The following is a 25,769-nucleotide window of genomic DNA, read 5'->3' as shown; positions in this document are numbered from 1 at the left end:
TCCTACCTAAGAAAAGTCAGTACTACCTAGGAAGAGTCAGTCCTACCTAAGAGCCTCTTGATGAAAATCAAAGAGGAGAGTGAAAAAGTTGGCTTAAATCTCAACATTCAGAAAACTAAGATCATGGCATCCAGTCCCATCACCTCATGGCAAGTAGATGGGGAAACAATGGGAACAGTGACAGCCTTTATTTTTGGGGGCTCCAAAATCACTGCACATGGTGACTACAGCCACGAAATTAAGACACTTGCTCCTTGGAAGAAAAGTTATGACCAACCTAGACAGCATATTAAAAAGCAGAGACATTATTTTGCCAACAAAGATCCATCTAGTCAAAGCTATGGTTTTTCCAGTGGTTATGTATGGATATGAGAGTTGGACTATAAAGAGAGCTGAGTGCCAAAGAATTGATGCTTTTGAACTGTGGTGTTGAAGAAGTCTCTTAAGAGTCCCTTGGATTACAAGGAGATCCAACCAATCCATCCTAAAGGAAATCAGTCCTGCATATTCATTGGAAAGACTGATGCTGAAGCTGAAACTCCAATACTCTGGCCACCTGATGCGAGGAACTGACTCATTGGAGAAGACCCTGATGCTGGGAAAGATAGAGGCAGGAGAAGAAGGGGACAACAGAGGATGAGATGGTTGGATGTCATCACCAACTCGATGGACATGAGTCTAAACAAGCTCTGGGTGTTGGTGATGGACAGGGAAGCCTGGCGTGCTACAGTCCATGGGGTCGCAAAGAGTCGGACACGACTGAGCAACTGAACTGAAAGAAAGATAGCCCTTATTTCCACTTGCTGTTTTAATATTAATGCCTTAATGGCGGGAGATAGTTCATTTGTTTTTTTTTTGTTTGTTTTTTCTCTGAAGCCTCCATGCTCTCCTATAAAGGTGACTTTGGCTTCCAAACTACATAATCAGAGAAATAGACAAGCTGTGAAGTACATACATAAACTTGTGAATTAATAAGATAGCCTCTTTATAGATACAGTCTGCACCGTATATTCAATCTCTGCCTAAATGGAGATTTATTACAGTTGATAACAGATTATTAAATCCTTGAGGGAAGGATCCGCATCTTTTCATCTTTGTATCTCCATTGTCTAACAAATGCTTATTTGTTAAATGAATATTTATTGACGGAATGAATGTTATAAAAGAACCAGCCTTTTTTCCTGAATTTTCCCTGCAGCCAAAAGCTTGCTTGCTTTGAGCTGGGTATTTTACCAATTTTCCTTTCTGATTTCTTATCATCCTAATTAAAAAACCACCATTCCTGTCTTTGGTAGGATGATTGTTATCACACTACTTTCTATAACAATGCATCTTAACTACTTTTCAAGTGAAGAGTGTGAAACCAATTGCCAGATTAAGTTCTGCATGGCTATGTAGGAGTCTTTTTGTCAGTTTTTTTTGTTGTAACTGAATCAGCAAATCATTCTTGATATGAACTAATGACTTAAATTATCTCATGTTGTAAAATATAATGTTAAAAATAATCATAAAATATAGGTTTTCTTTATTGTGTAGGTCTGCCTGTAGCCCAGATCTGAATCTTCCAGAGACATTTCCACATGGAGAATTTTTTAAAGGACGTTTTAGAGGACAATAAAAAGCTTACAGTGTTACGCTATACCAATGAGAAAGCTCTATGTTTTTGAAAGGCATTTTCAACCTTTCAGTTTACCATTTCAAAAAGGTCTTAAAGAATCCTCTAGAAAACTTTCTATATTTAGATTTTTTTTTGTCCCAAAAGAGAAATTTCCAATTTAATGACACACTTGGGTCAGAATATACTGCCTAAGAAAATGAAACTTCTTTACTGTGACATCATAAACCTTCTCTTAAAAAAATATTATACAAATTTATCTGCAACTTGCTTAATAAATATGTGATTAAGTTATGTTAAATCTATAACTGCATATTATTTAGAGTTATTTATTGGCAATACCCTTAAAACGGCACAGCACAAAATGTTCTTGTGTATGTGCACACATATCTTAAATTGTATTAGGTATTGCCAGATTTCCTTCCACCTCGAATTCTTAAGAACCACACAATTCTATATTTAATTGTACTACATTCTTACAGTCTGAACTGAATCGTAATCTAGGGATATCTTCTTCCAAAATTAACGAGGATTCTGTAGATAGCAGACTAGTTTCATGTTCATCCAGCTCTCTTATTGACTCAGGGAAAGTAAAGAACTAGGGTAGATAATGTTACAACTATTACTCTTCAGATGGAAGTAAAAGTAATTAAAACTCATCTTTTATTTTAACCCAAGGGAAACATTCCTAAGTCAATCCTATGAAGCAATATAACACTAGTTACTTTCCATATCATTTGGGAACCGTAACCCATGACTTGTTTCCTACGTACCTGGGAAAGTAGTCGTCGGAGTATGCGCATATTTTTTCTGAAAGATATTCAAAATAGACAAGAGAAAATATGACATGTGTTAAACCTTTCAGAGCATGTTCTGAGAGGAGCTTAGTAACAATGTCAGTTCACATCTTTAATCAAGCCACTTAGCTATCACTTAGGGGTAAAGGTATTCCCCGGTGTGGGCCAGTCGCGTTCCCTCTTGGTAATCTGGACGGCAGACATCGTACAGCTTGGAAACCGTGTGAACTCGAGTGAGCGGCCGCTTCACGCAGGGGAAGCGCCAGGCTGGGCCGGGGACCCCGTGCCTGCCTGGTCTGAGGCCCCAGCCTGTTGTGGGGCACAGCCGCGCTTCTCTGCCTCGGGTTCCACGGAACAGCTCTGCTGCTTCCTGACAAAGTGCCCTCTTTGCCCTTACAGATTTGAATAGGCTTTTCTTCCTTATCAGAAAAAAAAGTCCCTAGAAGACACTTCTATTTATCTAATTTTGGAGTGCTCGTCAACTTTTCTTGGTGTGTGACAATCACATAAAAATTATCTAATCATCAACAAAATTTCTTTGAACTGGATAGATATATATAGTGTGATATCTTTTATATTTTGATTGCATATTATTAACCTGGCATTAAATAAAAACCAAAATCTTGCAAAGGCTATCATATGAAAGTGAAGCCCAGTATTATCTCTCTGACAGTGACTCAACTGTGTGTTGGTATTAAACTAACAAACATTTCCAAATAATTGAACAAGTCACCAAACAACTACAGAAATTATTTTTAGTTAGACTGATGTATGACAAAGTTATTATCCAGACAAGTCATTACATGTTAGAGAAATATTATTCAATAATGTTTCAAATTATTAAAATCACCATGTTGGAGGGTAAAATAGACATGCCACATGTCCATATATTTGGAAGAATTCTGTTAAGGGCCAAATGTGGGAACTTTTTGCAAATAACAAACATCAAGCAGCTATGGGACCAGAAGTGGTGAATGTAACCTGTTTGGGATCTGTCACAAATATGCTTCTTTAGCCCACAGCAAATGTCTTACCATGGACTGCATCTGAAAGATGTAGCTGTTTTCAACTACCTTCAGATTAGTCTTGTGAATATGAATGTAACACGGATGCTGGGAGAAGCCTAGAGAAGCCTACTGCTGCACGGTACCCACAAGTTAATGGAAGCCCAACAAATGAGAAAGCTTGAGAAAATGTAAATAAGTTCAATAAGCATAGAAATAAAAATTAGTTAATATAGACTAGAAAATTGTTAACTGGAAAATATAAAGTATGTATTGATTTCTTTTTATATGAAGTACATGTTTATACTCAGGTCATTATTATTCAAATTTGTCTGAAACTAAAGTGCATACATAAGAATTTAGTCAAACTGTAGCTTTGATGTATCATGGAACAGATTCAGGGTTAGGAATCAGAACTGGATTTGGGTACCAGCTCTTCAGTGTATTTCATTGCAGATGAACAAGCAAATCATTGTAGAACTCATTCTTGGTGTATCAGTAGGGTTAATAATGCCTATATCACGGAGTAGATGTGGGCGATAAATGAAGTAATTTGTATAAAAACATTATAGAAAGTCGGTTATCAATATTATACATTCTAAGTCCACATCCTATAACAAGCCACGTTTAATTGTGCTAACTTGAATTTGGGAAGTTTTCAGATTAAATGGATTCGCTAAAAAGTAGCTGATAGAATATAACTTAAATGCTATTTTGAAGACTTATAAATAAATCTTGATTTGAGATGTAATCTTTTGGGAAGAAGATTGTCATCAACTGAGTAGTAAATTCAAAGAAAAGATTAAAACTAAACAAAAACAGTGACAGTACTTAAACAGAGTGAGAAAAAGACAGAGGTGTGGAGTAAAAATGTTTCTCCAAACTGACTAATACTTCTTAAAGATGATGTGGGTTTTCCAACTGGAGGTGCTTAGAGTATAAATGATGGTGCCTGGAAAATACACTGTTGTAATATGTAGAAGGATCGCTCTCTAGAAGGAAAATGCAGTTCAGTGTATTAGCAGCAGAGAAAAGCAAAACGAAGATTTGGACCAAAAAGTTTTGTGTGAAAAAGGAAAGAGAAAGGGAACTAAAACAACGTGAAGAAGAAAATAAGTAATGGGTGAAGGACTTTGTACATCAGAACAAATCATACTGAAGAAGCACCCTGAAAGGAAACATTACAAGTTCAAGGTCACCATATCACACTACTCTTAAAATTTAAATGTATAATCTGAAGCGAGACCATCAGTACTTATGTCCTTTTAGTCTTACAATGCTTATCATAAGAAGCGTAATAGAACATGATATCTTTAAATAGGGGTACTACAATAAAAGGTTTAGAGCTTACAGCAAAGGAAAAAGATCAGTAACTTCAGACTCCTGAAAAGAGCTTGCCCTATTATGAGTGCTTATAGGTTTAAATGACATGATTTAAAACTTGATTTAAAACTTTATAACTTGAACATTTCAGTTATATTTAATAAAAGACAGTTTTTATTTTATTATAAAGCATGTATGTTTGCAAGACTCAGTTTGAGAAAAGCTGGGTGAGTTTTCATAATCCTCTCCTGTGATTCAGATATAAACGCTGTGGTCAGGTTCATGGTTGAAAGGGTGCGAGCTGACATTTGCTTTTGTTTTCCCCTTTGTTGTGTTCACCCTTCCGTGTGCAATATGGAACAATAAGAAACAAGAATACGTGGCTTAAACTCCATAATACAAAGTTTATGATACATCTTTAGTGTGAAATATGTGCTGTAATTTTCTAGCAAATAGGAGATACACTGATAGGACTTTGATGTATGAACAAACCGTACAGTTGTTTATCCTTCTCAAAACAGAGAAGAAAGGTTAAAGAATATTTTTTAGGCTTAAAGGAAGAAAAAGTGGATGCATTCCTATTAGAAAGAGAAATAAATGTGATCCTCCTAAAGAACATATTTGGACAAAGAATCACATAAAAATGAAAGATTTACTTGGGGGGAAGGGAGAACTCCATTTCAAAGCTTCTAGGAGCCCTGCCTGCTACAGAAAACATCAAGGAGAGGCTTATCTTGTCTATCTGATTGAATGTGTAGATACTGCATTGTTGCTGGAACAGAGATTTTCTTTTGCAAGCTATTTAATACAACCAGAAAAACTTATTCACTAACTGCTCGCCAAGGTGGAGTCATATCTTGCAAGTTTCTTAGCCACAAAGAATAGCACAAAGATGTAGAAATAAAAGTTACATGAGGCCAGAGGTAGGAGCATTGTGTACAGAGACCAAGGGACAGCAAAGCTGGCTAAATAGGATAGAATCTCTGGTAGTCTGTCTGTCCAGGAGAAACAAGTCAGGGAGGGTCCTCAGGCTGACAGCCAAGGAATCAAACAGTTTGCAGGACTAATCCCAAATCCACCTGGAATCTCTGGATAAGAAAGAAAGATAGTGTCCTTTGCTCATGTGAAGTAGAAAGGATGGTGATCAGTTAGTAATACTGCAGTAGTTGGGAATGGGCTACAGAGAGAAAAGGGGGAGATGGAATAAGAACATCCACAAACGTTGTTCCAAGGTTAATCTTAGATTTGCACACCAGTAAAGTGCAAGACCCAGGGTAACATGCTCCTCCTAAAGAGTGAAGATCGAGTAAAGTCAAAACAAAAAAAGTCTTTTGTTTTTCCTGGATCCATGAGCTGAGGGGTGAGCGTATCCATGACTCAACCCAAGCCCTGGTGGAAGAGGGTGGTACCATAATTTCTAGCAGATTGTGGGTCTAAGGGATTGTGGAGCAGGTGTGGGAGAAGGAGGGTATCTAAGAATGGGAAGGTGCACATAATGGTGTGAAGTAACACCCATGTGTAAACTGGACCCTGTGCTGAAACTTGGGATGCCCCTTCTGAAAACCTCACCCTGCCTGGAGTAGTCAGACAGTTTGGACCTGGCTCAGACCTCAGGAGGGTGCAGAGTCCTTGGCTGGAAGCGGTGGGGCACTGCTGCGTTGAGGAGCCTGAGCATCAGGGGCCTGTGGCAGGATTGGGGTACTCCGGCATGGCCCCCCTCCCCCTCCCCAGGTGCCTGTTTCTCCCCATCCCCGGGGTCTCCCTTTCTCTCCATCCTTAGAAAGGGAGGTGCAGGGTCTGCAGCAGGGCGGCCCACTGGGCTCATACATCTGCAAGGCCTAAAATCACCATGAAGGAATTGGTGTGGATACAGAAGAGGGACACATTCCAGAAGTCTTTAGCTCTTTACTGCTCAAATAAGTTAATTGAAGGCAGGCTGATATTTAGAAGTAATTCTAAGAAGCCTACACAAAATTCTCTAAAATGAACCTGTATGTGATTTGAACAAACTGTTACCACTAAAACTCAGGTTATTGTAAAGACACGTTAAATGAGAGACAGGGCAGGAATTGGGATGAGAGCTGGGGAGTGTGGGGACGGTGGGAGGGGTGACGAAGCCCCAGAAACGAATGTTCACTGAACAGAGTAACGGATAAGGGAGATGTGGTATGCCCACACAAAGGAATATTACTCAGTCATAAAAAGGAATGAAATTAGGCCATTTGTGGAGATGTAGAAGGACCTAGTCTGTCATACAGAATGAAGTAAGTCAGAAAGAGGAAAACATCATATTCACATGTAATGTGGAAACTACAAAAAAGGCACTGGAGAACCTCTTTGTAGGGCAGGAATAGATATGCAGACGGACAGAATGGATTTGTGAGGCCAGGAGGGGAAGGGGAGGGTACGAAATACCGGCAGAATAGCATCGACATGTATGCACCACCCAGTGTAAAACAGAGAGCTGGGGGGAAGCTGCTCCCAGCAGCTCGGCTCCGCCGGGCGAGGGGGCCCAGCTCGGCTCCGCCGGGCGAGGGGGCCCAGCTCAGCGCTCTGCGCTGAACTAGAGGGACGGGAGGTCCAAGACGAAGGGGATATAGGTACCCAGATAAATGATTCTCACTCAGCTGGTAAAGAATCCGCCTGCAAGGACGCAACCCACGCCAGTATTCTCGCCTGCGGAATCCCCACGGACAGAGGAGCCTGGCGGGCTACCATCCCTGGGGTCGCAAAGAGGCGGACACGACTGAGCGACTCGGCACAGCGCAGCACGTGGCCAATCCGCCTCACTGCGCAGCAGAAAGCAACAGGACACTCTGGAAAGCGACCACACCCAGAGAAAACGCGGGGAACGTGGAGCCCTAGAGAAACAGCAAGCATCTGTGGAAGGGAGGCCCAGAGCCCCAGAGCGGTGCCGTGGGCTGTGCCTTGCGCAGGACCCACCTACTAAACCCCAGCACCGCGCTAAGGTGACTGCGTGCTTCTCACAGAACCCATGGTCTAGATAGTATTCCCTACACTTTGGCTATAAAAAATCCAAAACTCAGAAGTTACATTACTCCAACAAGATCTCTCGGGTAAATAGTAGCAGAGTTCTAATACAGGTCACCTTGATTTCAGAAGTCATGATTTTAAAAACAATTGAAGGAACCAAAATTGATTTTTTTTTAGAGTACATTAATGTAATTTACAATCCTGTTTCTTTTTAAGTGTTCCTCCCCTCTGCCAATTTTAGGCAAGAGCCATTTATAGCATGCCTGAGGTGGTAAGGGATTGTGCAATTATAAGTGGGAAAAAAAAGTCTGTCTTCTAAAAAACCTGCTTTTTAAAAATTTTAAGTTTAGGCAACTGTCTTTTAACCGTGGCCAACTAATCATCATAAACAACTCCCGAAAAAAGTTTGTAGGGTGGGAAAATGGTGTGAATATGGATTAATAAATTCCAACACACAACCAAAAATGAGAACTGGAAAACCTATTCACATCGTGTTGTAACAGATTAGCACAGCCAAATACTTTTGGGGCAGTGTCGGGGTCCTTTAATGGACCGGAACCTGGTGGTCCGGAGCCGACGATAATAAAGTGAAAGAGAAAGAAGCTAATATTCCCTGGGTTACACAGAGAACCAATAAAGCCCCAGGACAGGGCTTGCACCGCTCACAGAGGCACAGGGCACCCTCTCGAAGAGGTCTTGAAAGCCCGGGGAAGGAGAGTGAGCTCCGCAGGTTTCCACGCTCCAGAGAATTAGCCGGAGGGAGGGAGGGAGGGGGAGAGACATGGGGATCCAAGTCTCTGGTGGAGCAAGGGTGTTTTAATGATCTTTCCGTGAGTATATAGAAATTTCTTTCTGTCGAATTTCTTTCGACAATGATAAAGATCAGAAAACCAAACGTACAGCAACCATTATCAAGGGAACAAGGAATCAACAATGGTCATAAGGTCAGAAGACAACCCATATCTCCAGAGAGAGGGTCGTGACTAAGCAGTTTTGTTGCAAGGACAATGTTTACTGAAGGAAATCCACGCATGTGTCTCATCCTATGACCTCAGTCCTGGGAGTGGCGTGGGTTCCCCTCATTCCTGTTACCAGGAACGGATAAGGAACAGAGGATTTATGAGACACAGAAAACACCACGCAGGGATCCTCCTGTCAAACGTTCGCTGACAGGGCAGCAGTAATAGGTCAGTAAAATTAGACCAGTCCTGATCTTATCATGCTGATGAAAAGTGATTCTACACACTGATATTCACCACAGTTCCGTGCAGTCATAGGGCTGAAATAAGGGACTGCATAGGTTGAAAGTGGGCTTCCCAGGCAGCTCTAGGGGTAGAGAACCTGCCTGCCAATACAGGAGACTCCCTGGAAACTGACCACGGTTCCAAATTAGCTTCATGTACTTTTCCTCGAACACACATGTCTAACTCAATTTTGTTACTGCTGCTGCTAAGTCGCTTCAGTCGTGTCCAACTCTGTGCGACCCCATAGACGGCAGCCCACCAGGCTCCCCCATCCCTGGGATTCTCCAGGCAAGAACGCTGGAGTGGGTTGCCATTTCCTTCTCCAGTGCATGAAAGTGAAAAGTCAAAGTGAAGTCGCTCAGTCATGTCCGACTCCCAGCAACCCCATGGACTGCAGCCTACCAGGCTGCTCCGTCCCTGGGATTTTCCAGGCAAGAGTACTGGAGTGGGTTGCCATCGCCTTCTCTGCAATTTTGTTAACTTTGCTTTATTTATTTTCATCTGTTTAAAGAAACTGTATTTACATTTTCTGTTTATCACTTAAATGTCCCACTTCCAAGAGTGTTCTGGTTCTAGAATATTAAGAGCACTGAGAAATAGTTGAACTTTCATTCCTACATCCACCCATCCTTGTATTCAACACACACACCTACATTGAGTGCCTACTCTGTGCAAATACTGTGCCCCTTACTGGGCATCACCTTAATCCAATCATGGCACAAGAGGGTGAAAGCCACATGGGTAAAACTTCTGCCCAGTTTATTGAAAAGAGACGCTGTCGGTGGCTGACCCTGGGAGTGTTTGATAACAAGCCTGTGGTTCAACCTATCGCTTTTCTATTCCCTTCTGATCTTGCAGGCAAGTCTGCTGCAGTTTAGAGGTCCTGAATAATACTGAGAAGCTTGAGTAGACTTGAGTGGAACCTTAAAGAGCTAAAATTGGGACTCTGTTTACATTTCTAACATGAATACATGCTTAAGCAAACCCTCAGGGTGAAAAAACGTATCAAATAGATTTTCTATAGATAAAAACATATTATGAATAACATTTCATAAAGTTATCTTACTCCACAGGTTTTCCAGTGACTTGGAAATGCAATGGACATTGGAAATTCCAATGACTTTGGAGATGCAAAACAAGTATCATATGACTATTTCTCAATGTCTTACCTTGTCGCTGCTTTTCCACATAGTGGAAAATGTTGAAGATCAGCGATATAGTCAGAGCTAAGCCCAAGAAGGCTAGAATTGCCCAGACAGAAAAGTGGCATTCAGGGCTTCCTGCAAACAAAAGCAAACAGATGCTTAGTAATACTTGCTTACTCATTTTTTCGGAACTGGGTATTCCCAAAATCAAAACCACTGTATTTATTCAGAACGAAGGACAAATCTGTCAAGAAATAAGCTGGCATTTGTTAGTCTAGCTACTAAAGATTCAGTTCTAAATCAAGAACTTCAAATTATGCATAATAATAATTGGCTGCACTTATCCCCTTTTTTTAATCCTCTGTGTAGTCGTACATGCTTTCGTTACTGTGGAGGATCACTTATTACCTTCTATTAATCCCAGTACTACAGGACGCTGTGTGTTGGGATAAAAACAATAACACTGGAATCAGAGTTACCAGTTTTGTCACGACTAGCCATGAGGAGTTTTCTCATACTATTTGGAGCCCCAAGAAGAGATAATGGTGGGTCGATTACAGTCCTCCCTCCCCTCTGTGAAGGTCTTTCTTTCTTCCTGAGCTATAAAGGGCGTTTTGTGAGATACTGACCATCAGCTGCCCTGGGTTATTTATGCCAATCTTGACACACAGATGAGTGACTACTAAGATAATTAGCCTAATTACAAATATATTATAAAATATAAATGGAATATATTTACATACATGTATAAAATTCAACTAATTATCTTAGTAGTCCTATACCCATGTGAATGCTAACCCCAGAAAAATAGCATGTGATTCTATAATGCTACATATTTGTGTATTCACTCAGTATCAATTAGACATTTCTTTGTGCCAGGAACTATGCCCTATGTTATGGAATCAAAGATAGAAAAAACAGAATCTTTGTCCTCAAGGAACTCTGTTTAGTTGGGGACATGATTGTGTAAACACATAATTAGGAATGCAGTGTGAAAAAACAATTGCAATAGAGATTATGTTCCTTCATAGCCCCCACTCTCTTTCTCTCTCTGACTCCCTGGAACATTTTAAGCCCTTTCAGAGAAATCCAAATACCACGATGTTAAACACAATAAACAGTAGAGGCAAAAGCTTAATAGGAGGAAAATGAGTTCTACGCCCTTAACCTACCTTTAAACCATCAAATAAAGACTCCCAAGCACAAATGTCCTTTGTGTTGCTCTATTTCACTTGTTTTTCGTATCTCAGATTTGACATTTGAATTGTTTAATTTCCTTCAAATTATTGACCTTGCAATGGTTGTTGAACTGCCTTCTGTGTATTTGAGTTGCTTTATTTATTTATCAGAATCATTTATTTTTAAATGAGCATAGTTAGGCATGCTGCTGCTGCTGCTGCTGCTAAGTCACTTCAGTCATGTCCGACTCTGCAACCCCATAGACGTCAGCCCACCAGGCTCCTCCATCCAAGGGATGCTCCAGGCAAGAATACTGGAGTGGGCTGCCATTTCCTTCTCCAATGGTTAGGCATAGAGGTGATTAAATATATAAAATATACATTTCTGATATAGATGTACATATACATATAATTTGCATGTCACTTATTCATCCATACATTGCTTTTGTTGAACTAGCCTGCGGGTATTTTAGCACACCAGAAACTCTGTCTACTAATGTCTGTTCTCCCTTTAATTTTGTATTATGTAATTAGATGCTCAAAATATTACAAGTCTCACAAAAGAGGGCCATTTCTGTCTTCTGTTCTGCTATGCCAGACATATAGTACATATAGGATTTATAAAATCTTTTCAAGAATTGATAAATGGGAAAAGTTAACTGATAATGGTAGTGAAATGTGTGGTTTCATTTTCCTTTATGGGAATTTTTATATTTCATAAAGAATCAGAAAACTGAGAAGACAAAGTCTTCTGCAGTAGTTTAATAGACTTAAACTTCTGCAAATTAATTTGGTTAAAAGCTCTGAGATTTGGAGGGGCCTAATTTATTCATCATGCACATAATCCCACAAATATTTATAGAATTCTATAACATAGTAAATTATCTTAAGTATATTAGAAATTCTAGTTATTTCATGATACTGCATATATTTTTAGAAGTATTTGATTTTTATGTCTAATGGTTTAAAAAAAACAGGCACTTACTAGTACAAATTTTTAAAAGTCTGACTATCAAAATATAGAATAATATTCAAGGCCCTCTATTTAAACATAATGGAGAAGGAAATGGCAATCCACTCCAATATTCTTGCCTGGGAAATCTCATCGACAGGGAAGCCTGGCAGGCTACAGCCCAGGAGATCACAAAGAGTTGGACACGACTAAGCAAATGAACAGCTTTAAAACATAAATAGTGAGCTTCCAAGGTGTCATTAGTTATAAAGAACCTGCCTGCCAATGAAGGAGATAAGAGATGTGGGTTCGATCCCTGGGTCAGGAAGATCCCCTGGAGTAGTAAATGGCAACCCATTCCAGCATTCTTGCCTGGAAAATTCCATGGACAGAGGAGCCTGGTGGGCTACTGTCCATGGGGTCGCAAAGAGTCAGACATGACTGAGCATACAGGCATGCAAGACACTAACATCATACTTAGTAGCCTTCAAAAAAAAATCCTACCAAAAAAAAAAAAATCCTACCAGTGTGTTTGGCAGATTTTTACCATATTAGTATGTTACTTTTAGTGGTTACATAGAATTTCAGTAGTGTTGCAGTAATGTAAATGACATACCCAATTCTCTAAGACAGACGTTCTGATTTTTTTAAAACATTTTTCTTTTATAAACAATAATGCAAGAAAGTCTATTGGATGGTCATTTTCCACGTATGCAGACTTATCTACAGAAAGGTTCCTGGCAGTAGAATTGCTGGGTTAAAGCAAATTTTTAAGACAAACTTTCAGAGCTTGATTGTTCCCCACCTCCTTTTGATAACAACCCCTTTTAGGTGGTTGGTTTAACTGTAATGAACAATGGAACCAGCAAGCTCTCATGCCAGATGCCTCTCAGTTTCTTTCTTCGCTGTTCCAATGTGTGTGTGTATGTGCAGAGTTGTGTCCGACTCTGCAACCCCATAGCCCACCAGGCTCCTCTGTCCAGGGGACTTCCCAGGCAAGAGTCCTGGAGTGGGCTGCCATCGTCCCGACCCGGGATTGAAACCATGTCTCCTGCATTGGCAGCGGGATTCGTCACCGCTGCACCACCTAGGAAGCCCGTGCTTTAATTGCCACGGTCACAATACAGGGTTATTAACTTCTGATATTAAAATAATGATTTTTATTATTAAAGATTTTTCTTCCTTTCTTTCCCTTGTATATGTCCCTTTAGGACCACAGTCTAGATACAGTCTAGATTCTTCCACATTTTAAAGCAATTTGAGCGCACACAGTCTTTTCTATTGCGGTATGTCACAACTATCATTTTAGGTTCTTCACTCAACCAAATGTGGACTCTCATCATCACCATCTACACTCACTGTGTCTGGTGACACTTAAATAAATGAACTTTAATTGCTACAAAAAAGCCAGACTTGTACAATCATCCATGTTCAAAGTCAAAAACAATTAGTAAACTCAGATAAGCTAAAAAAGATAAGAATCAACTATAATCCTACTATCAAGAGACAGTCACTGTGAACACTTTGGTTAATGCACTTTCAAACTTATTTTCTGTGTAGAAGCTGTTTTGGTCATGAAGCATATGATTTAATTATACTGACTATACTGTTATCTGCTTCCCCCTGATAATTATACAGCACGCTTCTTTTCCTAGAAGCTAAATATCCCTTCATTTCTTTTAGCTGCCCTATATTCCACTGCATGGATTTCCCATAATTTAATCAATCCCTTATTTTTAGACATTTAAATTGCTTCTAATTTTTAGTTATGTAAGAAATTTTGTGATGATTATCTTTAACCAAAACTATACACCCAATCTTAATTTATTTTAAGGTAAAAATTCCTGAAACTGAATTACTGGATCAAAGAATTTTGCCATCTTGATGGCCAGTGTTTGAAAACAGAGTACTAAGCAGACCCTTCTCAGGTCAGCTTGGCCTCTGTTCCTATTAGTTCAATTGGCCCTGACTTTGTGGCTCTTGGTGTTAATCCTTGCTCCATCAATCACCGCTCTTAACCCAACAACTATCTTTATGCACGCTGTTCCCATACACTCCTCTTTTCCAGAGTTTCTGGAGAAAGTTGTCCCTTTATTTTTTCTCTGGAGTCTGTGACATACGTCCTTCAGGAGAAGGTGGCTGCTCCTACCTCTGCCCTAAACGTAGAGGACATCACACTTTTCTTTGCATATTGTGTGCTCAGGTGTGTCCAGCTCTTTGTGATTCCATGGACTGTAGCATGCCAGGCTCCTCCGTCAATGGAATTTTCCAGGCAAGAATACTGACGTGGGTTGCCATTTCTTTCTAAGGGGAACTTCCTGACCCAGGGATTGAAAGCGCGTCTCTTGCATTGCAGGTGGATTCTTTACCACTGGGCCGCCTGGGGATCCCTTCTTTTTCTTTACCATGAGTTTTGTCATTGTTGTTCAGTCACTAAGTCATGTCCGACTCTTTGCAACGCCATGGACTGCAGCCTGACGGACCTCCCGGCCCGTCACTGTCTCCTGGAGTTTGCCCAAGTTCATGTCCCTTGAGTTGGTGATGCTATCCAACCATCTCATTATTTGTCACCCTCTTCTCTTTTTGCCTTCAATCTTCCCCAGCATCAGGGTCTTTGCCAATGAGCTGGCTTCTTCCCGTTAGGTGGCCAAAGTATTGGAGCTTCAGTTTCAGCATCAGTCCTTCCAATGAACATTCAGGGATGATTTCCTTTAGGATTGACTGCTTTGATCTCCTTGCTATGCAAGGGACTCTCAAGAGTCTTCTCCCAACGCCGCAATTTGAGGGCATCAGTTCTTCAGTGCTCAGCCTTCTTTATGGTCCAACTCTCACATCCATACACGACTACTGGAAAGACTATAGCTTTGACTATACAGACTTCTGTCGGCAAAGTTATTTCTACAGAATATTACTTTAAATTTTCTGTCTGTCTTTCAGGACTTGTCTACTACACACACCCAATAATAGACCATGCTCCAGTCATTCTGAAGCACTTGCAATTTTCAATAGAGACCATACTTTATGTCTGGACATTTGCCCCTTTTCCTGAAATACCTTTCTCCTTGGCCATCTGACAAATCCCTAGTCACCCTTCAAAAGTGCCTTCTCTCTGAAGCACTCACGCAGTACTGCCTGTCCCTCACCACGTGACAACTCATCTATCCCTCTACATTTCAACAAACATCAGAATCATCATTTATGTATGAAAACTCCTCCCTGCTAGACTGAACTTCCCAAAGGAGAGAAAGAGTGTCTTATTGATCTTTTATCTTCACACTTCAATTTCTTCAATGCACCTATTGTTAATAGGACTCATTGAGTAAAGACATATAAAGAGATTTGTGTAATGATGTTTCTCACTAATAAAATGCTCAATAAATGGTAGCTATTGCTATTGTTATTATCTTATTACTTTGGTCACCTGATGTGAAGAGCTGACTCATTTAAAAAGACCCTGATGCTGGGAAAGATTGAAGGCAAAAGGAGAAGGGGGTGACAGAGGATGAAATGTTGGATGGTATCACCAACTCACAGGACATGAACTTGGGCAAACTCCAGGAGACAGTGGGGGACAGGGGGGCCTGGTGTGCTGCAGTCCACAGGGTCACAAAGCTGGACATGACTTAGCGACTGAACACACATAATAGTAAGACTCATTCTATTATTTCTATTTCCTATTCAGCACAAAGTAGGTGCTCACTAATTATGTGTCAACTGACTAAATGAAGAGTAAAGTGAAGAGGGCAACTTAATAACCAGGGCCAGCAGAAGGGTTCTGCTCAAGTATGAAATCCAGACACATCCACAACCCAGGAAAAGACAGATTGAAGATTCTGTTACATCTGTCTCTAGTACTATTGAGAAGACCTATTTCCCAGCAGCTAGGAAACAGACCACTGAGAAAGAGTGACTCATTGTCACTCTGGTGACGCTACTCATCAATTTACCATCCTAATTCTCTTTGCCCTGAGCCTGTATTTGCCAAAAAATCTACCTGTAAGTTGTATCCTAGGAAACTTGGTACAAGAAAGCTGGTGCTAACAGCTGGCTATCTGATTAGATTTATGGGTGGTCACAACTATAAAGGTAAAATTTTATTTTCTTGTTTAAAAAAATCAGTCTTTGAGGAGTTTGAGTAGTGTTCATTAAAATCTCCTGAAAAAAGGAATTTAGAAAATACCATTAGCTGAGCTAAGCTGTGAACTCTATTGCAACCCAGGATACATATGCTTGCATAAAACTGGGTTGCTTGCATAAAACACGAGAGTCAGGGTGAGTAGAAACAATCGTCACAGACCACATAATCACTTTGAGAAGCATGAAATGGGGATGTGCTTTCATTCTCTTCTCTTCAACCTTTACCTTAAAAACCTCATATGTTTACTATTATGTATTAAATGTACACTTTCCTACTATGAGAACAGAAAAATGGATGTCTTCCTATAAGCTGACAACAAGGTTCTATCTACATAAACCAAGAGTTGCCTCATGAAATAGTTGTTTTGTCTATTCTTTATCAGAGAATAATGGAAGACTAACTCCTGCATTTAAAACTCAAATAAGTTTTTGGCAGATGTTCTTTATGATTTATTTTTGGCCTAGAAAATAATATAGTGTAGTATAGTATAACTTATCTAAGAATATAGCATATTAACCGAAAAGCTGCACTGCTTAAAATTAAGAATTTAATAAATGTTTTAATAATCTACCTTTGGTCAAAATTAGGGGTGGCTTGTAGCCTTGCTTGGGCTTCCCCAGTGGCCCTGTGGTAAAGAATCTGCCTGCAGTGCAGAGGTCTCAAAAGCTGCAGGTTCAATCCCTGGGTCAGGAAGATCCCCTGGAAGACGGCGTGGCATCCCACTCCAGTATTCTGGCCTGGAAAATCCCCTGGACAGAGGAGTCTGGCAGGCTATAGTCCACAGGGTCAGAAAGAGTCAGACAGGACTGAAGTGACTTAGCACAGTATAGCCTTGCTTTAGAAATTGTCCATCTAGAATTCAGTTCAGTTCAGTCACTCAGTCATGTTCGACTCTTTGCAATCCCACAGACTGCAGCACACCAGGCTTCCCTGTCCATCACCAACTCCCGGAGTCCACCCAAACCCATGTCCATCGAGTCAGTGATGCCATCCAACCATCTCATCCGCTGTTGTCCCTTTCTCCTGCTTTCAATCGTTCCCAGCATCAGGGTCTTTTCCGAAGAGTCAGCTCTTCGCATAAGGTAGCCAAAGTATTGGAGTTTCAGCTTTAGCATCAGTCCTTCCAATGAATATTCAGGACTGATTTCCTTTAGGATGGCTGGATCTTCAACACCACAGTTCAAAAGCATCAATTCTCCAGCACTCAGCTTTCTTTATAGTCCAACTCTCACATCCATACATGACTGCTGGATAAACCATAGCTTTGACTAGACGGACCTTTGTTGGAGAAGTAATGTCTCTGCTTTTTAAAATACTGTCTAGCTTGGTCATAGCTTTCCTTCCAAGGACCAAGTGTCTTTTAATTTCACAGCTGCAGTCACCATCTGCAGTGATTTTGGAGCCCCCCAAAATAAAGTCTGTCACTCTTTCCACTGTTTCCCCATCTATGTGCCATGAAGTGATGGGACCAGATGCCATGATCTTAGTTTTCTGAATGTTGAGTTTTAAGCTAACTCTTTCACTCTCCTCTTTGGCTTTCATCAAGAGGCTCTTTAGTTCTTCACTTTCTGCCATAAGGGTGGTGTCATCTGCATGTCTGAGGTTATTGATATTTCTCCCGACAATCTTGACTCCAGCTTGTGCTTCATTCAGTATGGCATTTCTTATGATGTACTCTGCATATAAGTTAAATAAGCAGGGTGACAATATACAGTCTTGACATACTCCTTTTCCTATTTGGAACCAGTCTGTTGTTCCATGTCCAGTTCTAAATGTTGCTTCTTGACCTGAAAACAGATTTCTCAGGAGGTAGGTCAGGTGGTCTGGTATTCCTATCTCTTCCAGAATTTTCCACAGCTTGTTCTGATCCACACAGTCAAAGGCTTTGGCATAGTCAATAAAGCAGAAGTAGATGTTTTTCTGGAATTCTCTTGCTTTTTCAATGATCCAGCCGATGTTGGCAATTTGATCTCTGATTCCTCTGCCTTTTCTAAATCCAGCTTGAACATCTGGAAGTTCATGGTTCACATACCATTGAAGCCTGGCTTAGAGAATTTTGAGCATTACTTTGTTAGCATGTGCGTTTGGTGCAATTGTGTGGTAGCTTGAACTTTCTTTGGCATTGCTTTTCTTTGGGATTGGAATGAAACCTGACCTTTTCCAGTCCTGTGGTCATTGCTAAGTTTTCCAAATTTGCTGGCATATTGAGTGCAGCACTTTCACAGCATCGTCTTTTAGGATTTGAAATAGCTCAGCTGGAATTCCATCACCTCCACTAGCTTTGTTCGTAGTGATGCTTCCTAAGGTCCACCTGACTTCACATTCCAGGATGTCTGGCTCTAGATGAGTGTTCACACCATCGTGGTTTTCTGGGTCATGACGATCTTTTTTGTATAGTACTTCTGTGTATTCTTGCCACCTCTTCTTGATATCTTCTGCTTCTGTTAGGTCCATACCATTTCTGTCCTTTATTGAGCCCATTTTTGCATGAAATTTTCCTTTGGTATGTCTAATTTTCTTGAAGAGATCTCTAGTCTTTCCCATTCTATTAATTTCCTCTATATCTTTGCACTGATCACACTGACCATCTAGAATTACTGCATCTAATCATCATGTCATATATTTTAGGGATTTGATCATTCATTCATACACATGGTTAAAAGGTGAAAAACAGATTTTGGAAGATTTTTTTGACTCTCCCTGCAGATTTTCCCTAGATCAACCTCTGAATGGAGGCTTTGATTATTTCTACACCAGGACATGTCCTAGTTAAGTTCCCCAGATTTCTTAAGAGAATATAGAACTTGCTTCCATCTCAGCTGATGACCTGTGTAAAATAGCAACAGAGCTAAACTTCAGGTTGTAGTCAGAAAATAAAAATTAACTCTTTATTGCTCTTTTTATTCTCTTCCATTTTCTACATCTTCTGCCTTTGTTATCAGGACAAAATAAAACTTATTTTAAGAAAAAGAACCAACTGTATGAAACTTGCTGCTGAATTTATAGAGATGCTATGGACTAGAAGACATTGTTTAATACATCACTGGTATCAAAAATGTAATGAAATACAAAGCTTCTGAATGAAAATCTTCCTGCTGGTAACTCAGACCACGTTACAAAAGGTATAAGAAGCTGAGGATCTCCTCGAGAAAGGATAAATGTTTACTCTAATAATCCATGTGAATATTGTCACTGGTCAATATTGTCAGTGGTCACCTGTCTGACCTTGTGTATCATTTGACACGCAATAGGGTTATATGCTGCTCACTTTTGTGAATTAATTGTACCCCTTGCTCCTTTTCTCTTTGCGCTGATTTCTTTGGTTCTCCTGTTTGTGTGCTATTCTATGTACTATTTATATGTACTGTTCTATGTATTAGTACTTCTCTTTCTGGGGGAAGGGTAAGAGAGCAAATAAATGCACAGAAAATATAATAAGTCTACAATTTATCACCCTTGGGAGAACGAATAAAATCATCCTTTGGAGAACTAACAAAATCAGTCTCCTTTGTACTTACTTACCTTTTTTCCCTTTCCATTTCCCACAGAATCTAGTATTTAGTATATACTCAATAAACAGTTGTGCTTTGTATAAATAAAACACAGCAGAGTAGGAAAAGGTGTACTTCAAAGCAGCAAGCAGAAAATCCTAATTTCATTTTAAAATTACACTGATTCTAGCTGTAAATTCTTATCATTCACAAAAATACATTTCACTTATGAATTTTCCTTAGTCCATTAATTGTTACAAGAAGATAATTTTGCTCTGAGCAGCAAAGAAATAACCAATATCACAAGATTACACTTATACTAATGGCTTTAGGAAAACACTAATAATTTTCATGAAATACATCAGCAACTCCAAGGAAAGAACTTGGACCACACTGCACATCCCTTTAGGGCTGGGTTTTGTCTTTGACTAGAACAGTAAATTTGCTTTGATCAGTTGCAGACATTTTAAAACAGGCTAAATTCTAATATGTCTGGATTTGTTTCACATGGTCTCTAGTTTTCCCCTGATTTTAGGAGTCTATGATTCCTGTGTAACCCTTCTATTTCCCAAGGTATTTTTCTTTTGTAATGTGATCCGAGTTAAAAGTAGGAAGGTTTTTATTTGGAAGCTTTGTATTTCATGACACTCTTGATATCTTTCAAAAATTTTGATTGCCAACAATAAATGCCCTATTTTGAAAACCAAAACAAAAACCACAGAAATGAGAAGATATTGAATAACTGAATGGTGGAGATTTTCAACTTGAATGGTAGTTTTGTGTAAATGTTCACATATACAGACTCACACATATACTTCATACCACCTCTTACTGAGTTACTTTCCGTATGCAGTATACCCGTGTGGGTATCTATTCAATACTAACAGTGCCTCTTATAGCAGAGGATGTGCAAAGTACCTACAATTTCTTGCCTGACAAATGCAATCTTTAGTACCATTATTCATTAGTTGTAATTACTTGCATATAGCTTTTAAATAGTACTCTTACACAATTTTAAGTTAGCTATCTATACTGTTAAAAAACTAAAATTTTGGTACGTTATCAGTGAGGTGATGTCAGGTAGGAAAAGCATGACTGAAGTTTCTAACTAGCTTTCAACTAAACCAGGGGCTAATGTGTGTGTGTGAGTCGCTCACTGATGTCGGATTCTCTGTGATCCCATGGGCGATAGCCCACCAGCCTCCTCCGTCCATGGACTTCTGCAGGCAAGAATACTAGAGTGGGTTGTGATTTCCTTCTCCAGGGGATCTTCCTGACCCAGGGATCAAACCCGGGTACCCACATTGCAGGTAGATTCTTTACCAGCTGAGCCAGCAGGAAAACCCACCAGAGGCTAATAGTAGTAGTTCAAATATAAGTTGGCTTAAAACTCAACATTCAAAAAAACTAAGATCATGGCATCTGGTCCTTTCACTTCATGGCAAATAGATGGGGAAAAAATGGAAACAGTGAGAGTCTTTATTTTCTTGGGCTCCAAAATCACTGCAGATGGTGACTGCAGCCATGAAATTAAAAGACGCTTGCTGCTTGGAAGAAAAGCTATGACCAACCTAGTCAGCATATTAAAAAGCACAGACATTACTCTGCCAACAAAGGTCTGTCTCGTCAAAGCTATGGTTTTTCCAGTAGTCATGTATGGATGTGACAGTTGGACTATAAAGAAAGCTGAACGCTGAAGTATTGATGCTTTTGAACCGTGGTGTTGGAGAAGTCTCTTGAGAGTCTCTTGGACTCCAAGGAGATTCAACCAGTCCATCCATAAGAAAATATTCATTGGAAGGACTGATGCTGAAGCTGTAACTCCAATAATTTGACCACCTGATGCAAAGAGCTGACTCCTCAGAAAAGACCCTGATGCTGGGAAAGACTGAAGGCAGGAGGAGAAGAGGACGACAGAGGATGAGATGGTTGGATGGCATCACCGACTCAATGGACGTGAGTTTGAGCATGCTCCAGGAGTTGGTGATGGACAGGGAAGCCTAGCATGCTGCAGTCCATGGGTCTCAGAGTTGGACATGACTGAGCGACTGAACTGAACTGATAGTTCAACATAAAGGTACTGATATAACAGTCCCCATGGATTCTCCTCATGAAATGAACATTTCTTATTGTGGGGATCATTTGGTTGCAAACTAGGCACATTATTGATGACTGTTTGTTGCACACTGCCACTGTCTACACAGCCTCTGCCACTACTGTCCATATGCATTATCCCACCAATAAAAGGCATTAGAGTCATGGACTGGGTCACTGGAAGAGATTCTCAAATCTAGTCCCAGGCTTTCAAGTAAATAAGGAACTTTTTAATTCAAAAATTGAAAACTGCCAAACTTAAATGTGTCTATTAAGAATAGGTTATTTGAAAAGTGAATGATACATGTTAGGAAGGGGCCATGATGGGAAGAGGAACATTAGCAATATGAAGCTTTGGAGTGTCTGTTTTGGAACAGTGTATAGGGAAAAAGGCAGAAGGTGTGACTTTCTGCAGATCACTGACCCTCGCCATAAAGTGAAAATGAAAATTTCTCAGTTGTGTCTGACTCTTTGTGATCCCATGGACTGTATAGTGTATAGACTGTATAGTCCAGAATACTGGAGTGGGTAGCTATTCCCTTCTCCAGGGAATCTTCCTGACCCAGGGATCAAATCCAGGTCTCCCGCATTGCAGGTGGATTTTTTACCAGCTGCTCCACAAGGGAAGCCTGACCGGCATTCTAAGCCAACTATAAATCTGGTGTTCAGAGACCATCTGTGTGACATAAAGGTCCCCTCTTTCTAGTACACGATGATTCCTCTTAACCAATGCCCACTGATTACCCGAGGAAAGTGTACATGGCAGAGTGAGACGGAGGCTAGATTTTAAGACAGCATGTTATGATTCCTCTAGTATTAGACTCGTCATTTCTTTCATAATTAAACTCAGAATTGGTAAACTTGGGAAGACCTATTGGGATTTTGAAGTCTGCTGAAATCCCTGCTGTAGATGAATCTGTATTTTTCTGTACTTTTCGCTGCTCCATTTTGTATATCTACTTGCTGTTTCCTGTGGGAGAACCACCTTGGCAAGAGCCTCTGAAGATGGCATAGGTGTGTGCAACTTCATCCAACAAAATACTGTAACCACTACGTTTCTTTAATGTTTTAAGAAGGCTTGTTAATTGTTTCTTTCCTGTTTAAGTCAGGAATGCTGAGAAAATTAAATGAAAAAAAAAATGTCTGGAAAAGAGATCAATATTTATTTATTATTAACTAGCAATTTGTAGGTATTTATTTCTTAGAGTTGTGAGCTTTACGTGACAATCATTGCTGGGTTAACTGTTCTTAAGATCACTGTTGATTATTACCTAATTAAATGGTTGTGTTGGACCTGCTTTTAAAGAACATCTGCATTGAAACGATTCATAAATGAGTCCTATCTGGTCTCTGAAAGACAAGCTTTCGTTGCTCTCCAAAGATGACTAAGGATCCAGGGAAAAGAAATTGAGTAAAGACAATGAAAAGCTTTTTTTTTCCCTTCAAAAAACAGCGATGTGTAACTAGAGTGAATCATTGTTTAAATTAAATTAATAGCAGCCCAAAGGAGCCGTTCTTGCCATTTGGTTCGGCTGATCCTGACTACGTGGACACAGAAGCTCGGGAGCATCTTGGATGCTGGCACGCTTACTGATGCAGGGAGGACAGGCCACGTGAACTGTGCTGTGCTTGGCCGCTCGGTCGTGTCCAACTCTCTGTGACCTCAGGGGCTGCGGCCCGCTAGGCTGCTCTGTCCCTGGGGGTTCTCCAGGCAAGGATACGGCAGAGGGTTACCGTGACCTCCTCCTCCAGGGGATCTTCTAGACCCAGCAGTCGAACTGGAGTCTCCTGCACTGCAGGCAGATTCTTTACCAACAAGCCATTTAGGTAGGAGAGAAGGAAAACTTTGGATTTTACTTTTCATACATTCTTTTTACTCAACTAGGAATCATCTCACTTTTCCATTGTGTTCACATTTATTTTCTCCTTTACTTCACCTATCTAATTTAAAAAAATACTATACTCTGAGTCTCTCTTTTCACATTAAGCATGTTTCATTTTGTTTCTTGGCTTTTAAGATCTATGAGGCTTTAATGGCAAGTACTGTACATATTTTACCTTCTGTGGAATTTTAGGTCTTAATTGTCAATGGAGGAGCTCCTGCATTACACTGGAAAAATCTAAACATAAACCATGAAATCCTAAGGAGAATATTTTATCCTCTCCTCCAAATTTAAAATTAATTAATGGGAAATAGCTGAATGTCATATTCACCGCCCTCAGCCTTCCCACACTTGCCAAGTTCCCCATGACTGTCAGCTCATCGCAATTATTCATAGCATTGCTATGTTCATTTCTGCAGGGCACTAGCAAAATGGGCACAATCGTTTTCATTCTTTGCTAATATATGTACATGTACCTGGGAAAGATAAAGAGAATTGTGAAAATCATACATCAGTTTACGTTCCCTGTGGAATAATCCAATCACTCGATCTTAAAATCCATCAAGCAAAACACTGGGAAGCAAATTCACAGATATTATAATATCTATTATCTTCTACAAATGGCTCATACATATTGATATTAAAAATACTATTAGCACAATTAAAAGCAAAAGATGTAATCAGGTAATTCACAAATGATAGAATTATAAGCAGTTTAAAAACTCATATAAAAACGTTCATTTTCATTGTAATCAGAGTAATACATATTAAACAATGGCTTAGCATGTTGTGCTTATCAAATTAGTAAAGATTTATAAAAATGAGGCCAGCTTGTTAAGGAGAAACACTTCTAGGGTGAGAGTGAATTGACAACAACCTTGGAAAAGCAATTTGACAATAATGATACTGAAAATGTTCATAACTTCTTATTCAGTAATTCTGTGTCTAGGAATATTTCCTAAGAAAATATCCTTAATATAGAAAAAGCAGAGTTGTTCATCCCTCTGTCATTTAAAATAGAAAAAGACTGGATGCAACATAAATGTCTAACAATAAACAAATGGCTAAGTAAACTATAACTCAATTGATGTTACTGTGCATCCCTATAAAACAACTAAGCAGAAGTTACTGTGAAGATGGAGATGGTGATAATGTTAGTGAAAAACACTGAACATGATTTTATAAATATTATTATTTTAGTTATGAAAAGCAAACCAAGTAGAATACATAGAAGCAAAAGTTGGAAGGAAATACAACATAATATTTTCTAGAGTGATGGAAACTAAATTTTTTCATTTGTATTCCACACTTCTCCCACTTTATATATTATACATATTTCTCTTATAATGGGGCTTCCCCCGATAGCTCAGTTGGTAAAGAATTTGCCTGCGACACAGGAGACCCCGGTTCGATTCCAGGGTCGGGAAGATAGGCTGGAGAAGGAATAGGCTACCCAATCCAGTATTCTGGGGCTTCTCTTGTGCTCAGCTGGTAAAGAATCTGCCTGCAACGCGGGGGACCTGGGTTTAATCCCTGGGTTGGGAAGATCCTCTGGAGAAGGGAAAGTCTGTACACTCTAGTATTCTGGCCTGGAGAATGCCATAGAATCCCAAAGAGTTGGACAGAACTGAGTGACTTTCACTTTTCTCTTATAACATTTATTTAAAGAAATTAAAAGTACATTAAAGAATAAAGGAGGAGTGATAGTCAACGTGGAGCAGAAATTAAGCTAATAAATGTGCGTTCAACCCTTATAGTCCATTCCAAAGGTGATGGTATTTTCACTGGCCTTTGCAAATTGTCATCTCTCTGAAAGTTGATGTTTGAATTGATTTCTGGGAAGATAATATAATGCCTAAAGTGTAAGGAATTAGAATGTTGTTACTTCTAACCTGCTTTATTTTTTAACTT

At 39.8% G+C, this 25,769-nt stretch overlaps 1 protein-coding gene across 2 annotated transcripts in view; it reads right to left on the bottom strand.

Moving 5' to 3' along the window:
- Positions 1–25,769, bottom strand: part of LOC122428878 (T-cell receptor-associated transmembrane adapter 1) — a 41,013-nt gene that overhangs the window by 14,227 nt on the left and 1,017 nt on the right. Inside the window, exons 2-3 of one of the 2 annotated variants that reach the window (XM_043449015.1) lie at positions 10,147–10,257; positions 2,389–2,425 (exon numbers count right to left, since the gene is read on the bottom strand). In XM_043449015.1, the coding sequence (XP_043304950.1) occupies positions 2,389–2,425; positions 10,147–10,257 (148 nt within the window). The remainder of the gene's footprint in view (positions 1–2,388; positions 2,426–10,146; positions 10,258–25,769) is intronic. The other variant, XM_043449017.1, reaches the window with a different exon arrangement.

This window comes from Cervus canadensis, chromosome 27 (genome assembly GCF_019320065.1).
Source record: "Cervus canadensis isolate Bull #8, Minnesota chromosome 27, ASM1932006v1, whole genome shotgun sequence".
NCBI lineage: Eukaryota > Metazoa > Chordata > Mammalia > Artiodactyla > Cervidae > Cervus > Cervus canadensis.
The sequence above is the reverse complement of the archived record's forward strand: the minus strand, read 5'-3'. Positions and strand labels throughout refer to the sequence as shown.